Source organism: Hordeum vulgare, chromosome 7H (assembly GCF_904849725.1).
Source record: "Hordeum vulgare subsp. vulgare chromosome 7H, MorexV3_pseudomolecules_assembly, whole genome shotgun sequence".
NCBI lineage: Eukaryota > Viridiplantae > Streptophyta > Magnoliopsida > Poales > Poaceae > Hordeum > Hordeum vulgare.
This window is the reverse complement of record NC_058524.1, coordinates 150512725-150528409: the sequence shown is the minus strand read 5'-3', so window position 1 is coordinate 150528409 and position 15685 is coordinate 150512725. Positions and strand designations below refer to the sequence as shown.

The 15685-nt window shown below is 46.8% G+C and overlaps 3 protein-coding genes and 1 long non-coding RNA gene across 8 annotated transcripts; 1 reads left to right on the top strand and 3 right to left on the bottom strand.

Moving 5' to 3' along the window:
* Nucleotides 1-2172: 2172 nt before the first annotated feature.
* Nucleotides 2173-3839, bottom strand: LOC123411419. Its single transcript, XR_006613262.1, has 4 exons — nucleotides 3494-3839; nucleotides 3312-3386; nucleotides 2538-2593; nucleotides 2173-2422 (listed from the first exon to the last, which is right to left on the bottom strand). It is a non-coding gene; the product is annotated as an uncharacterized LOC123411419 (long non-coding RNA).
* An 812-nt stretch (nucleotides 3840-4651) lies between these two features.
* Nucleotides 4652-4993, bottom strand: LOC123408522. The gene has a single exon (XM_045101614.1). It carries the CDS (start codon nucleotides 4991-4993, stop codon nucleotides 4652-4654), a length of 342 nt encoding a protein of 113 aa, XP_044957549.1.
* Nucleotides 4994-5164: 171 nt separating this feature from the next.
* Nucleotides 5165-14949, bottom strand: LOC123410363 (pentatricopeptide repeat-containing protein At4g13650-like). 4 transcript variants are annotated; one of them, XM_045103294.1, is made up of 8 exons: nucleotides 12645-14949; nucleotides 12457-12560; nucleotides 11272-11421; nucleotides 10848-10999; nucleotides 9180-9312; nucleotides 8923-9091; nucleotides 5882-6004; nucleotides 5165-5746 (listed from the first exon to the last, which is right to left on the bottom strand). In XM_045103294.1, the coding sequence occupies exon 1, from the start codon at nucleotides 14889-14891 to the stop codon at nucleotides 12885-12887; it is 2007 nt and encodes a 668-aa protein (XP_044959229.1). In that variant the 5' UTR covers nucleotides 14892-14949; the 3' UTR covers nucleotides 5165-5746; nucleotides 5882-6004; nucleotides 8923-9091; nucleotides 9180-9312; nucleotides 10848-10999; nucleotides 11272-11421; nucleotides 12457-12560; nucleotides 12645-12884. The 4 variants fall into 4 exon arrangements, with proteins under 4 accessions (XP_044959229.1, XP_044959232.1, XP_044959228.1 ...); XM_045103297.1 differs by lacking the exons at nucleotides 5165-5746; nucleotides 5882-6004; nucleotides 8923-9091; ... (1 more) ...; nucleotides 10848-10999; nucleotides 11272-11421 and adding an exon at nucleotides 11913-11975; XM_045103293.1 differs by lacking the exons at nucleotides 5165-5746; nucleotides 5882-6004; nucleotides 8923-9091; ... (1 more) ...; nucleotides 10848-10999; nucleotides 11272-11421 and adding an exon at nucleotides 11992-12379.
* On the top strand, nucleotides 6903-11933 carry LOC123410362 (phosphate transporter PHO1-3). 2 transcript variants are annotated; one of them, XM_045103292.1, is made up of 14 exons: nucleotides 6906-7571; nucleotides 7676-8009; nucleotides 8498-8936; nucleotides 9017-9065; nucleotides 9150-9221; nucleotides 9323-9452; nucleotides 9538-9658; nucleotides 9766-10015; nucleotides 10094-10198; nucleotides 10297-10341; nucleotides 10670-10822; nucleotides 10924-11202; nucleotides 11291-11427; nucleotides 11539-11933. In XM_045103292.1, exons 1-14 carry the CDS (start codon nucleotides 7212-7214, stop codon nucleotides 11624-11626), a joined length of 2562 nt encoding a protein of 853 aa, XP_044959227.1. In that variant the 5' UTR covers nucleotides 6906-7211; the 3' UTR covers nucleotides 11627-11933. The 2 variants fall into 2 exon arrangements, with proteins under 2 accessions (XP_044959226.1, XP_044959227.1); XM_045103291.1 differs by having other exon boundaries at nucleotides 6903-7571; nucleotides 9766-10198.
* Nucleotides 14950-15685: the final 736 nt, after the last annotated feature.

Sequence of the window (15685 nt, the reverse complement as noted above, 5' to 3'; positions counted from 1 at the left end):
GCGTAGCGTACGGACGGCGGCGCTGCCGAGCGAGTAGATGGCCAGTTAGAGACGGCCACCCCGTCGGCTCGAAGCGCACGGCCTGCCGTGTGCCAGCCGAGGGTGTCGATTGCCATGCCATCTGCACGGCCGACCGGCGGCGCATCGTTGCGGTGGCGCTTGCGGCCGCGACGGCGGGCGCGACCAGGCCCTGGGCCAGTGGCCGGGTCGTTGCCGGTTCCAGCCCCTCCGCTGCCGTCGCCAGGGTCTGCGCTACCCCCCGCGCTACGGGCTACCGCTCTGTCCACCTCGGAGCGAGAGAGCGCGACCGTGAAGGGGTAGATGAGCGTGCAGACGGAGGGCGCGACGGAGGTCGAGCCGGAAGGGATGAGCTCAACGATCTCGAGCTCGCCGGAGCGGCGAATGAGGCTGGGGTCGTGGGCGCGGCCAGAGAGGCAGAACACAACGAGGTCTGCGCGAGAACGCGTGCGTGGGTGGAGGCGCTCGATCCACACGCTAGGTCCGAGGATATGCTCCGCCCTTGCGAGGTGCGAGGCATGGGCGGGAATACCGCGGAGCTCGAGCTCAACGCGGTACTCGAACGCGCCGCAGCCGGCATGAGCGAGCTTGCTCCAGGAATGAAGCGTGAGGGTGAAGTGTAGTCCTCCCACAATGTGTTCGCCGCGGAGTCGGTCCATGGAATGCTGGGAGCCGAAGATGATGAGGAAATCCTCGGGGTGGTGGGAGTGGACCGTGAAGTCCCCCTCCTCGAGCTGGAACGAGCGGTACATCTCGCCGGCGACGTCCTCCGGGGTCACGCACGGCCTGGTTCCAGCGATGGTGGCCACCAGGGCGCGGGACAACACCACCTCCGCCTCCTCCATCTCGACGGAGCGAGCCATGATGATGCGCGCTGGCACAGGGCCAGCGGCTATCGGTGTTGCCGGAGTTGGGGCCGGAGGGGGTGGGGCTGCAGCTTGGCGTGCGGGTGCAGCACGCGGCGCGGCGGCGGGCAGAGGCGCAGGCCTGGCGCGCAGGTGGGTCTCGCAGTCGTGGGAAACGTGGCCGGAGATGAGGCACCGCCGGCACCTGACATCATTGGTGCAGTCCCGCACCCTGTGGCAGCGGTCTAGGCAACAGAAGCACAGGCCGGCAACCTCCTCCGGGGAGGGGCTGCGCGGGCGTGGGGGCTCGGCGCAGGCGTACGTCGAGGCCGGCGGTGGTGTTCGCGCCGGGGGTGCTGGAACCCGTCCGCGTCCATAGCGACCTCGCGTCCGACGCGGTGCACCTCGGAGCGGGGTCCCAGGCGGTCCTTGGCGGGGAGCTTGCCCGCAGCCGTCGCCGTGGCCGCCGCGGGGCCGGCCGCCTCCGGCTCGGCGGCAGCAAGGCGCAGCGGGGCCGCCGGCGTGCGCGCGACCTCGCAGTACGAGCGCGCCGAGGAGGACTCCCCAACGGTCTCGGCCTAGCGGCGCTCGCCGCAGGAGACGCGGTGGCCGGAACGGGAAGGGGAGGCACTGGGAGACGCCATGGAGGTGGGGTGGGGCTTGGAGGAGCGCTGCTGGCGGGAATCGACGGCGGCGTGGAAGGGGTGGGCTAACCTAGGCTAGGGAGGGGTGGGAGCGGAGCGAGGGTGGGAGCAGAGCCATCCGCCGAAGACCCCATCATCGAGACTTAACGGTCAAAAAATTTAGAAAAATAACACAGATTAAATTAAGCATATTAAGTACCAATTGTTTAGTTGGATAACCGGTTAACCAAATTTTATTTTGGATAACTTTACAAACATTTTATGCACGCATATGATGTGGAAAATTTGTCATTTATCATACTAGTTAGCATGCACGTGCAACGCACGACTAACCGAATAATTTATAAATTGCTTTTTATATTAAAATTTTAGCAATGCCTCTACTTTAATCCTCAATCGAAACAACTACTCGTATTTTGTAATGCCACAGTTCTAAGAATTGTGTTCTCAAAATTTCAGATTTGAATTGTGTTCTCAAACATATCATAACCACTTCATTGACCTAAAACAGTCTAAACCCCACAAAGTAAGTGTGAAGAGACACATGGTATGAACACTCTTATAGATTATTCATTATAAAGATGGCAAGGTCTCAAATGAATTCAGAATTTAATATTTGTCCTTCAAGAAAGTCTAGGAAGCAACACAAAAGTAATGAGAGAAAATAATAACACATCAAAATAAGTGTCAATAAATGTGAATATAAAGGATCATATGTGTGAGAATGCATCTACAAGAACAAACGCATCAACACAAATACTATACAACATTTACATAAAATTGAGAACTCAGATACGCAAGAAACTATGAAATTTTGAATCCACCATCCTCCTCTCTCGGTGGATAGGCAAAGCGAGTGTACCACCAGAGCGACATAAATAAAGCCATAACAAATTAGTACTTCCTTATCTCTTCCTGTATTATTATAAACAAACAAAAATCAGACAACAAATAAGATGGTACAATTTAAGTGAACATGTGAGATAATACATAATGCTCAGGGTAAGAAATATAAGACCGGACTACAGACCCCCAATATGATGGTTTGGGAATGTCTACACACTCCAGCATTCTCAAATCTAGGCCCTGCAAAAGTTTCAAACCCCATTGTTTAGATGAAACTGCAACTGGCCATCTCCAGTATGAAGATTGTATAATCCTCTTCAAAATAAGGCACTGACGGTTGGTAATCTGAAACCTAGAAGAGTATCATTAATTGGGTTCGCAAATAATCTTTTGCTTTGATAGTCCAGGTAAAATAGGCATGTGTCTCAAGATTGCAGTATATATACAAGTATACTTTTGTTCCTTTTCCAGCAGCATTTTGATTGTCCCTCACATGTCTATGCTAAAACAAGGCTATGCTTACAAATATTCAGTGCTTATACAACCAAATCCTAAAATCATAAGGAAGACACTTGTAATTTGCAATTAAATGGATTGATGAACATGTTTATCTTTCACAACTCGCTCACAGGTAGCTTGGCCAGTAGCAAATAATATAGATTTTGAAGTACTATGGTAGATTAACTCTTGCGTGCAAACATTCAGTGCCAGCTAGGATGAAGTGTGAATTGGCAGTGTCTGTTGAGGACACCAAAGGATTGTACTCTAGGAAAAGGTTCAGAAAAACTTTAAACACTTCATCTCACTTCCTCAATGGCAGCCAATGAACTATAGAGCATACTCAGTGCAATCTCTTTCCATCCTACCGATCAGCATGTACCCAGTTCTCCATACAAGTGACCGACTCCTCAAAAAATATATATAATCAATGACAAATTGATAGAGAAAAACGAATCACCTGGTGCCCTTCCCTTCCCTGCAGCAAAAGACCACTTCTTCCCCAACATGGAAATCTCAAGGCCCCTTCCACCACCTGTAAAAAAACAATATTCGAAGTTAGCATCACATTATCAGACACGTGCTACAGAGATGCTGGTGGCACACCAAGGCTGATGCAGGTTGGGTCAAAGTCATACTCACACATGTGTTCATTGCAAAATCATTGATCTGGATCCTTATTAAAATACAACAAAGAATCCATGTAAGAAGAAACCTGAAAACCAGAGTACTGCACACAACCAGTGGCGAATCCAAGGGGGGGTGCTTCAACAGGCTTAAGCTGCCCCTCCAAAAATTAGAAAACAAAATTGCTAGTATTAATCATAAAAAAACATTATCTAAACTAAAAAACTGATAGTTAATGTTTTTTTCTTCACATGGTTAACATTGAGCCCTCCCTTTATTTTCTGTCAAGATTCGCCACTGCACACAACCAATCAGCTAGCTTGCCCTTTTGCATGGCTAACAACTTGAAAATCTTGCCTACAGATATAACAAGAAAATAAATCTATTACACATGATTTTGAAAAATCTTCTAACTGGTTAAACTTGAATGTCAAACGTATATGGAAATATAAGAAGCTCAGGCTCATGCCTTTCTTTATCCTTGAACACATACTGATGATTAGCCTAGGTGCCAAAATCTCAATTATTTGAAAATAGTTATGCACTTTGTGTGGCACTTGATTTTGCCAGCAGGTGCTAATCACATAAACCTGCATCGTGTTGGCAAATTATTCAGGACAAACCATGGAAGAAATCATATGAAGTCTATAAAACTATTATCCCATCTACTAACAAAAAGTTGTCGGAATAAATTGTATCAACAATAATACTGTACAATTGATTCTGAATATAAACAAACAACAGAAGAATTGATTCAAAGGGAATTGATTCAAGCACGCGCGGCAGCCAAGTCATCCTAGCCTGCGATAGAAAAAGTACTACACAATAATAATTGGACTACTAAATAAGGCTAGAAGCAAGATGAACCCCAGCAAAATAAAAATGCCAAGTCTTACATCTTGAATCATCAGTGTGGCTGCGCTCCATTGCAAGGTCAAATAAGCTTTGCAGGACAAATGCAAGCCGATCACATGCAGTTTCAGTAAGAGGAGCAAGCCATGATCGTGCAACCGCGCGTGCTATCTCAGCAACTGCCTCAGTCATCCCACTGCTTCCACCTCTTCCAGCATGGGCAAGTAATATGTTCGCGATACCCACGCTAATCAGCCGCTCGCACGCGTTTACCAGGAGCACCAGACTCGATCTGTGAGGGAACGAAGGGGGGGGGGAACCCTAGAAGAGGTGAAGCGCGTCACGCACCTGGAAGCGGCAGCGGGGATCGAGGGCGGTGGGGTCGTGGACCATCTGGAGGACAAGGGGGCGGCGGGTGCCCATCTCGACCCGCAGCGGCGCCCGGAGCAGGTCGGTCACCCAGGCCGTCGCCTCGGGCTCGGCCGCGCCGTCCTCCCCCGCCGCCTCGGCGACCTCGGCGATGAGGTGCGTGAGCAGGGACACCTTGCACGCGAGGCGGAGGTAGTCGGCCCGCAGCGGCTCCGCGGCGGCGGCCAGGTCGGCGGCGCACACGGTCGCGATCTCCCGCACGATCTCCGCGGCCGCCCCGGCCGTCGCCGCCATCGCGCCGCCCCGAGTCAGGACTCCGCGCGGAGGACGGGAAGGGGGGCGGCGGGGAAGAGGAGGGGGAGGGGGCATGCCAATCTCCAATGTCAACGTCGCCCGTGATCCTTGTGGCTGGATGGTCCCGTGATTACAGGGGACGTTGCTGGGCATGTTCTCCTCTTTTTTTTCTTGCGTGATTGAAAGTTTCGTTGGTGAAGTATGTTCAGCCAATTGTAATTGCTAAGTACACCCAGCAGACGATGGATTAACGAGGGCTGTTAGATTAAGATCTGTGGGATTAATCGTGGGGTATTGATTGGTTGTTTTTTTTGTGGGGCGTTTGATGGGGTGTCTGTAGTGTAATTCTTGTTGGATTGTTTAATAGTAGTATAGATAATTTGGAGTGGACTTGAACAATGTTCAGAATAATACATTTTTATTATAATATTCAATAATGCCTTACAAGACAACATCGATCCTTCCGAATCCACCTTCTAGGCGACAAAAGTCGCTCCACCTACAAGCTTGATGATAATGGTGGTCTGATCAGGGTTGCTTTCCCTGACCTCGCTCCTACGCTCATCAATGAAATGACCTTGTCGGGCTTGCCGTCAACACCATCACGACGCCAGACAGCTCCACCTCCATCCATGGAGGAGGCGACGCGAGGGACGTTGAAATAGCTGTCTTCTAACTTCTTTCCAAGGAGTGCATTGTGGGGCGTTTGATGGAGTTCTAACTTCTCAGGAAATGTAGAAGCATGGTACCTAACTGTACAACGTCATGTTGTAAGAATAGTCACATGAGGTGTACTAGTCCAGTAAAATCGTAATAGACCTTCTAATAGTTATAAATATTTAGCAAATATAGATAAGATTGGCATTATGCTGGTGGGTAAATTTTTACCTACATTGACGACAAAGTCAATAGAGGGTCTTAATTCCACAGTTGTGCATAAGCTATGCCTCTTTTCAGCTTATGGCATTCTGGGTCCGTAAGTCATCCCATGAGCTGAAAATAAGGGATCCCCTGCACGTTTGAAGGCAAGAAACTTTTGTACCGTGATTGAACTATTTCCTATAAAAATCCTTCTAAACAGACAGGAATCTAGAAAAAAATGTAGCTCATATACGTTGACAACTAGATTGTGAAGTAAATAGATTGTGAAGTAAACAGATTGAACGGTCTAAGACTAGACGCCAAGCCTGGTAAGCTATTCGCCCCCAAAAAAATATTGAACAGACGATAAATACAGTCGTAATCGCCACTAAAGTACATGCATGAATCATATGAAAGGTACATCTACATCGAAGCTGATTAGGATTCTTTTTCATTTCTATGTCAGTTTTGAAAAATGCAATTTCAGTTTCTCTTTTCACAAAACTGAGTTTGCATTTGCCAGGAACAGATTTCGGCATAAGAAAATCTTAATCAACTTAGTAGTAGCAAAGCGGTGTCTTATTTGTTGGGACTTGGGACATTGGCAAATTATAGTGTCAGTGATTATTTTCGTGGCTGCATGCAATTAGATTCAAAAGATTTCCATAAGAATTTTGAAAGACTATAAATCTTAGGAATTTTTTCCTGCGATGGTTGTTTGATTCACAGTGTTGAATCCTACAGATTTTTTTTCCCCAAAGGATTCCTTTGTACTACATTCAATAGGAATTTTAGCATCCACTCAAATCCCTTGAAAAAAATACTTCGTTTTTCCTGTGATGCAATCAAACAAACCAAAATCACGTAGGATTCAAATGAGCACACCGCTGCAGTCCTACATTTTCCATGTTCCTACATTTTCAGAATTCTGGGAACAAAGGATGCGCCAAAATGGCCAGTGAGCTGAGTGGCATGTGCAAGCTCTTTCTCCCGTTGGCCCATTTCTTCATCCTCTGCGGGACACATTTCTCTGCACTAGAGCCATGCACGACCCTAACAGCCTCCACCATCGTCACCGATGGTCCAATGGAGTGAGTGACACACCTATCCATTCATCCTATAAAACAGGTCCCTCCCACCATCCCTCTCCCTCCTCTCTCAACTGGGGAGCTAACAGAGACGGAGAATCCATCCAACCCAACCCAACCCAAGGCGCCAAAACACACACACAAGCCCAACTGGTGATCAGCAAATCGACAGGAGCTAGCTAGCATAAACCCCCCACATGAGCAGCAGCTAATTCCCCCGTCTCCTTCAGCCCTCCCTCTCGTAGATTCTAGTTCCATATTCTCCTCCAATGGACGCTGCTGGCGCACACTCGCATGGAGCTCATATAAGTGCGCCTTACCCCATGGCTTCCTTTGAGACACCCACCGCGCACCGGTGCCACCACCACAGCTGCGGCGAGCTGCACTGCTGCACCCTGAGGCCGCCAATGGTAAAGTTCTCCAAGCAGTTCGAGGGCCAGCTCGTGCCGGAATGGAAGGAGGCCTTCGTCGACTACTGTCTGCTCAAGAAGGACATCAAGAGGGTGCAGGCCGCCGAGGCAGCGCCCCCGGCGGCACAGTGCCAGCCGCCCGTGGCTGCCAGCCACTGGGTGATGAGGCTCCCGTTCCTCAACCCCCATGGCCACCACAAGGAGCACGGCGCCATACAGGTATGCAGCGCACATATACAGCCTCGTGCAGACTATTTTCCATATGAGATGGTCGACTGAGATGAGGTTCGTATATATGTTCCGTTGCTACGTGTGTAATGCAGGTGCACAGGAAGCTGGCAAGCGGCGGCAACGACGGCGCGGTGGCCGGAGAGGTGTACGAGACGGAGGTTCTTGACGCGGCAGGGTTCGACGGCGTGGAAGCGGAGGCGGCCAGGGCCTTCTTCCAGAGGCTGGACGAGCAGCTGAACAAGGTGAACCGGTTCTACGAGAGGAAGGAGGGAGAGTTCCTGGAGCGCGGCGAGTGCCTCAGGCGGCAGCTGCAGATCCTCATCGAGCTCAAGGCCGCCGTTGTCGAGGCGCGGCGCCGCGGGGGCTCGACGGCGGCTGGGAGCACCGACCCGGAGGACCCATCCGTGTCTTGCTCTATCCTGCATGGTGAGTGTACACACACATACATAAATGCATGCCACTATATGTCCTAGATATGCTTGTTAATTAAGCCAGTTGAGGGTAAAGGCTGATTAGCTAGGCCAGCTACTGCTGCCTAGCTGATCTTGACATATGCATAAATAATAAGACTACTACTCCAGTGGTCTTATTCAGTTGGAAGGGAGAATTGGGAGAGGCAATCCTGGTTGGCATGTCCAAATTAGTCCAGCAGTTGTTGGGTTTGGCGTGCAGTTGAAAGGCGTATTTAGTTTCATCGCCGAGGTACTTCTTCATCAGCCAGGAGCTAGTTACTCATTGTTACTTTTCTATGAGCAAGCAATGAATTGAATGTTGTCATACCAAATCATCCCAGAAAAGGATGAGTGGATGACACCCATTCCCCATCACATATTCACATATACACCCCATGAGTGAGTTCTTCGGGCTTCGAAGTCGCATAGAAATTGATTTGTGGCTTGCCACCAAAATTACAGGAGACCAGTCCCTCAGGGGCATTACAGAGCAAGAACATGTAAGTCAAGAAAAGCTCGCCGGCGATGCTGCTGCAAAAAACACCGATGAAGGGGAGGACCATGTTCCCATCTCCGAAGGTCTGGGTGACTCGGGGAGGACTGAGAAGCCAAGAGACGAAGCTGCCAACAAGCTGAGGACATTCTCGGGGAGGGCGGTCACTTGCCAGGGCAGGAGCGTGAGGATAAACATTCCAGTCACCACGCCGTCGAGGACGGTGTTCGCCATCCGTGAACTTCTGTTCGATGACATGCTAAGCCAGTCAAGGAAGACTGGGGGGAATGGTGGCGATGGCGGTGAGAAATTGAGCATCAACAAGAAAAAGGTGCACCAGGCAGAGAAGATGATCAGAGGAGCCCTGGTTGAGCTGTACAAGGGCTTGGGGTACCTCAAGACGTATCGGTAGGTGTAGCTGATGACTTGGTATGTTGTTCTGCTTTGTGCGCCGAGTGGGTACTGACAGGAAAGCACTCTTGTTGCAGGAGCTTGAACATGTTGGCTTTTGTGAAGATTTTGAAGAAATTTGACAAGGTTCGCCTCTCTCCTTACCGCATTGCCTGAAAGTTATCACATATAAGCAATGCTGAAAGAACGAAACATTTTTTCGTGTTGCAGGTTACAGCGAAGGAAGTGCAGACAATTTACCTGAAAGTAGCGGAGAGCTCCTACTTTAATAGCTCTGATAAGGTATTTTCCAAGCATACAGCACTCTTGAGAAGATCTGAAGGATTTCGTTCTACCAAAACTCCGAAGGTTGCGAGCTCTGACTGAAAACTTCCTGTTAACAGGCAATCAGGCTAATGGACGATGTCGAGGAGCTGTTTGTGAGACATTTCACAAGCGGTGACAAAAGGAAAGCAATGAAATATCTGAAGCCAAATCAGAAAGAAGAATCACATGCTACCACATTTTTCATAGGTAATAGTTGTTTATAAGCTTTGCGTTCCTTCCAACTCCATCAAGATAATTTCGGAATCCTTATGCACTACTGTCAAATTTTCAGGACTATTCACTGGTGGCTTTGTTGCACTATTTATCGGTTATTGTATCATGGCGCACATAGCTGGGATGTACACTCATCAGTCAAACAAGGTCTACATGTCAACATCCTACCCTGTCCTTAGGTAAGCACCCAACATGTCAATTCAATTGCTACTATACTCTTAATAAGAAACAAAAGGTGTTAAAACTCAATGCTGCCGTACTGACATTAAACGATCCCAAACTGCAGCATGTTCAGCCTCTTCTTTCTGCACCTCTTCCTCTATGGATGCAACATCTTCATGTGGAGAAAGACACGCATAAACTACGCATTCATATTCGAATTTGCACCTACCAAAGAGCTCAAGTATCGTGATGTGTTCTTGATCTGCACTACCTCTATGACGATTGTTGTTGGTGTCATGTTTGCACACCTCACACTCATTGTCAAAGGGTATTCTTCAAGTACAGTCCAAGCAATCCCAGGGTGCCTTCTTCTGGTATGCTATATTCAACGTTACAAATGCAATGTCCAATGTTGTTATACCCAATATGAGGCTGATGTTTTGTTTATTCAGGTGTTCTTATTAGTATTGGTCTGCCCTTTCAAAATCCTCTACCGATCAAGTCGTTATCACTTCCTAAGTGTGATCAGAAACATCATTCTAACCCCCTTTTACAAGGTATTTAGCTGAAGAGCATTTTTTTTTCAGTTGAGTAGACGGAGTCCTATTAAACTCCATACAATAAAACAAATTGCTAAATTCATGTTTATATGCAGGTTGTCATGGTTGATTTCTTCATGGCTGATCAGCTTTGTAGCCAGGTAATCAAATAATAGGAGCTAAATATTTGTCAAATTCAGTTGTGCTAGCTTAAACAAAAATGCTCAGTAGGGTCCGTTTTCAACATGAACTGATTACAGCAAAAATTCATCCAACAAAAATTGCTTTTGTCAACATGAATGTTTGTTTGAGTTACTATTACTATTCCCTCTGTCTCAGAATGTATGATATTTTTCGACACTAGAGTCAAAAAACATCTTACATTTTGAGACAGAGGGAGTGGTACATATTACTACAGTGGCATGTAGAGAAGCAATGACGATGTTTAATTTGGAATGGCTAATAAAGTAATGATTTGCTGGAAAATAGGTACCCGTGCTTCGGACCCTGGAATACCTGGCATGTTATTACATAACCAGCAGCTATAAGACACAAGACTATGGATACTGCACAAGAGTGAAACATTTTAGAGATTTGGCTTATGCAGTATCCTTCCTGCCCTACTACTGGAGAGCCATGCAGGTATACAAGATTGAACATTACTTACCACATCACAATGTCTGTTCTTCAGACTTCTTATAGGTAGTAATGCTCTTTCTTATTCTTACGATTTGTCCTGACAGTGTGCAAGGAGATGGTTTGACGAAGGGGACATAAACCACATTGTCAACCTTGGGAAGTACGTGTCAGCAATGCTTGCTGCAGGAACAAAAGTGGCATATGAGAATGATAACAGTGCTGGATGGCTGTCACTTGTCGTCATCGTGTCAAGTATCGCCACTATCTACCAACTGTACTGGGACTTTGTCAAGGACTGGGGTCTTCTACAGTTCAACTCCAAGAACCCTTGGCTTCGTAATGATCTGATACTTAAACAAAAATACATCTATTTCATATCCATGGTATGTTCTCTACAACAATTAAGGTTTGCATCAAAAAATTGCAAGCAAAGATAAATTGCATGTACTTACAGAGAGCCTGGCATTTCAGGGTTTGAACCTTCTTTTGAGGCTTGCTTGGCTTCAAACTGTCATCCACCCTAACATTGGAAGCCTGGATTCTAGAGTAACTCTATTCTTTTTAGCAGCTCTTGAGGTGATTCGACGAGGCCACTGGAACTTCTACAGGTAAAGTTTTTGCAAATGAATCCTAACTCTTGAATTTTATGTTTTTCATTGTAATGGATATACAAACCTGAATTTGCACTAAAAGAACACTATGAAAAACCTCTATGTCAGGCTGGAGAACGAACACCTAAACAATGCAGGGAAGTTCAGAGCTGTGAAGGTTGTTCCACTTCCTTTTCATGAAGTCGAAGAGCACTAACAGCATGGGGCATCATTGCAGCACGCTCTAGGATTGCAGAACTCCCAAACAGTTCAGATGTAACACCAACTAATGTTAGAAAGCATGCACTACACTACTGTAATTCAATTCATTTTTTGGTGTGACAAATAAAGGGCATTCAAATGTACCGTTTGGAGAGGAGAAGTGATATGCAAATAATGACAGTATATACATAGAGCACATAAGTTCCAACTAGTTTTCCATGTAAGAATTGGTACTGGTATCATGTAAACTGAAGTCAGATCACTTCATGAAATCCAAGTACTCAACAAATGGTTGCTCTACAGTTCTTCTTTTGACTGTTCCACCCATCTTGTAATTTGGGTATCTGGGAAATGTGATTATATCTAGTTAATGGCAGTCCAGTCATGCATAAATTACCTCAAAAGAGATCAACCAAGGATCAATATGACTAGCAGAATTTGCAGTGACTAATCAACTTACATTACAAGCTCAACTAGGGATGCAAAGTGGCATCCTGCTAAGGCCCACTAAACTAAGCTACCAGTATAAAATGCACTGATTACAGCAAATAGGGGCCAGACTTGGTCTTTTTATCAACTGAAGGAAGCAGGCTGACGTGGGACGCCACTTTGCATCCCTAGGCTCAACAAAATCGCACGAATCATCACATACTGACATATATTGAGTAGTGAAGCTCCAGTGTTTTGAATTGTGAATAGTAAGCACATACAAGATCCTGGTATACAGATTGTTGATGTTGCAGTTAACCTGACATTAGCATATTACAACTTAATTTACAAATCAGAGAGCATATATAAGAAGAGCTGGGCAATGCTCATACTGACCTTCCATTGCAGGTTGAATGCAAAAAGGGTATCAATGCCTGGCATTGCATTTGCTTCCAATAATGGGATTACACCTCTAAATTTCCAATAACATCAAAACTCACCTGACAATATACAAGAATGTACATAGTAGTAAGAACTCTGTTTGCAGTTTATAACAGTGTTAGTAACAGAACAGACTGCCTCACCTTGAGATAACAAACATATTGCAACCAAGTCCTATGGCATATAAAGGATAATAATCTTGTCCTTCGTACCAAGTCATCTTTCTAGTGGAGAAATGACATTGGGGTCAATTCCCGGACATGACAACCACGGCGAGCAGTCAGTCAATCTCACACGGTTGAGTCCATTATGTCTCAATACAACTATCAAGTGTAACTCCACCTGATGTGTAGAAAACGAAGCATCAACGCATCATGCCAATCTTATGTTATTCCAACTTGCAATACATCACATGTATTATCTGAAAATTCTTCTCCAGCAACCCAACTACTTCCCACGTCTTTTCTTACTCGCTGGACGTCAAACACAGTACGATTCCAAGCCTTCTCTTCCCACATGTCAATTGAAGCGTGAATGCTGGATAATGTAATGTATGGTGAAGGATCATCTGGTCTTATTTCAAGAATCTTCTTTGCTGCCAGCCTTCCCAACTCCACATTACCATGAGTCCTACATGAAGCTAGCAAAGCTTCCCACACGAGTTGGTCCGGATGACAAGGCATGGCATCAATAAACTCAAGTGCATCAGAAAATCTTCCAGCACGGGCAAAAAGATCAACCATGCAGGTGTAATGCTCCATCTTAGGCTTCACATTATACATGGTGTTCATCAGTTTGAAATATCCACAACCCTCTGCAACTAGGCCCATTCGGCTGCAAGATGATAACAACCCGACAAAAGTGTAATCATCTGGACAAACTGCTTCTTCTTGCATCAGGTCAAATAGCTGAATGGCTGCCTCTTCATTTCCATGCTGTGAAAAACTTGTGATTAGTGCATTCCACGAGATAATGCCTCTACTCCTCATTGAATTGAAAATCTTCAGTGCAACATGAACACTTCCGCACTTAGCGTACATAGTCAAAAGGGCATTCTCAACCGAATTGGCATCATCAATTCCTAACTTCACCACCCTCGAATGAATTTGCCACCCAACAGCATAATTTGTGGTGCTAGAACAGGCCCTTAGCACGCTGGTAATGCAAAAGACGGGAGATCCTAAGCCTTTCCTAAGCATTTCCCTGAAGAGCAAGAGTGTCTCCAGAGCAAGATCATTTTGCGCGTAGCAAGTTAGTAATGCCGTCCATGATATGATGTCTTTGTTTTCCAGACGATCAAATATAATCTCTGAACTCGTGACATCGCCACATCTGCCATAAACAGTGATAGTCGCATTGAGCAGTAATGTATCCAGCTTAAAGAAAGCCTTCAGAGCATAGCAGTGGACCTCCTTGGCCACTCTCAGCTGTCCTAATGATGAACAAACCTGCAGTAGGCTAGTTACAGCTGACTGATCAATTGCCATATTTTCCATGACCATCTCACGAAAGTTCCAAACTGCCTCCATGTTGCATCCATTCCGCGCAAAAGCTACAAGAAGTGAGGTCCTGGAGAAGGCATCATGCCTTATCCGGCAAGACAACCTAGCCATCTCATTCACTCCACCGCATCTACCATACATCGCTATAAGGGCGGTTCCTAAAGCAGGATCAACCTCAGTTCCCATCTTCAATAAGCAGCCGTGGATTTGTTTCCCACCAGGGAGCAACTCAGGTGCATCAAAAACCTTCAGGATGCAAGAAAACGTTGCATTCGTTGGCCAAACCTTCAAGAGCAGCATCCTCTTCAACAGGGCAATTGCTGCATCACGGTGCTCCGAGCATCCATGGTTGACAAGGCAACTGATTATGCTCGTCCAGCTGGCGACGCACCTCTGTGGCGAGAGCGCAAACGCCCGCCAGGACAAGTCCACGCGCCCGCACTTGGAGTACATATCCACCAGTGCCCCCGCGACACTCTCGTCCTCATCCACGCCAAACTTGAGGGCGGAAGCATGCGCCTGCGCGCCCGCGACGGTGTCTTTGGCACGGGCGCACCCGGCAACCAGCGCGCCCAGCACGAACGAGTTGGGGCGGTCGCAGCCTCCGCGCTCTCCGCTACGAAGCATGTCGGAGAAGAGAAAAAAGGCCTCCCGGAGGGCGCCGAGGCGAGAGGCGCCGGAGACGAGGACTGACCAGGAGACGACGTTGCGGTGGGGCATTTCGTCGAACAGGCGGCGCGCTTCCGCGTGGAGGCTGCCGCTGATGTAGGAGAGGAGGAGGTTGTTGCAGAGGTAGGTGGAGGCGAGGCAGCCGAGCTTTGCGGCGGCGCCGTGGACTGCGCGCGGGTGACGGCCGCCGCGGAGGAGGGCGGCCAGGTGGTCGTGCATTTGTGCCTGGCATTCGGCCGCCGCCGCTCAGCTCAGCCTGTGTCGCGCTCCATGCTTGCACGGTGCAGGCAAACCTAAATACACTCGACGGTGTTTCCAGAAAATAAACCAGTCGGCGCGTATACGTTTGGACTTCGGAAATGTTTTTTTTTTTAACTGTGGACTACGGAAATGTTAAATCGCGAAAGTTCGATATTTGATCATGACAAATCAAGTGTTTCATGGTAATTTAGTGCCAGTTCGGCCTAAATAATAAACCGCATCTTCTCCAGCTTTTTTCATAAGTTGTCGTGCTTATTCATTAAGACTTCTAAATTAGTTATGAAATTATAAGTTTAAAAGCCTCAACAAATTTTAAGAACGGTTTATTTTTTAAATTGGGAAGATGGATCTTATTTTTTTATGTCATTCAAAAAAACTACTCCTTAGTGACCCGAAGATAGGCAGTTTAGTTGACAAGTATTATAATTTTCTAATAAAAATACGTCAAACATGAGTTTATTATACTTGTCAATTAAATTCATCATCTTGGCGTCATTAAAATTGTCATATAAACATTTAATTTTTCATGGTTAAAAATCAAACATTCAAAAATTATCGAGGTCCTTAGACTTTGGAAACACAAACATTCAGCAGGTGCACATTATGCAAGCTACATCTTAGCAACCTCGAAGATACCACATTTGCTGGAGTAGCTCGGTAGTTCTTTTTTGGCTAAATAGCCTTTCTTTTAAGACTTGCCACAATCGATTTCTATACCTAGTATTAAAAGACTAGGTATTTCTGATTTGTCA

Bases quoted from the DNA above. Each gene is read 5' to 3' on its own strand.
- LOC123410363 (XM_045103294.1), bottom strand. From the start codon at position 14,891: ATGCACGACCACCTGGCCGCCCTCCTCCGCGGCGGCCGTCACCCGCGC.
- LOC123408522 (XM_045101614.1), bottom strand. From the start codon at position 4,993: ATGGCGGCGACGGCCGGGGCGGCCGCGGAGATCGTGCGGGAGATCGCG.
- LOC123410362 (XM_045103291.1), top strand. From the start codon at position 7,212: ATGGACGCTGCTGGCGCACACTCGCATGGAGCTCATATAAGTGCGCCT. The intron at 8,010-8,497 runs GTGAGTGTACAC...CCAAAATTACAG, and splicing joins GTCTTGCTCTATCCTGCATG to GAGACCAGTCCCTCAGGGGC. The intron at 10,823-10,923 runs GTATACAAGATT...TTGTCCTGACAG, and splicing joins ACTACTGGAGAGCCATGCAG to TGTGCAAGGAGATGGTTTGA.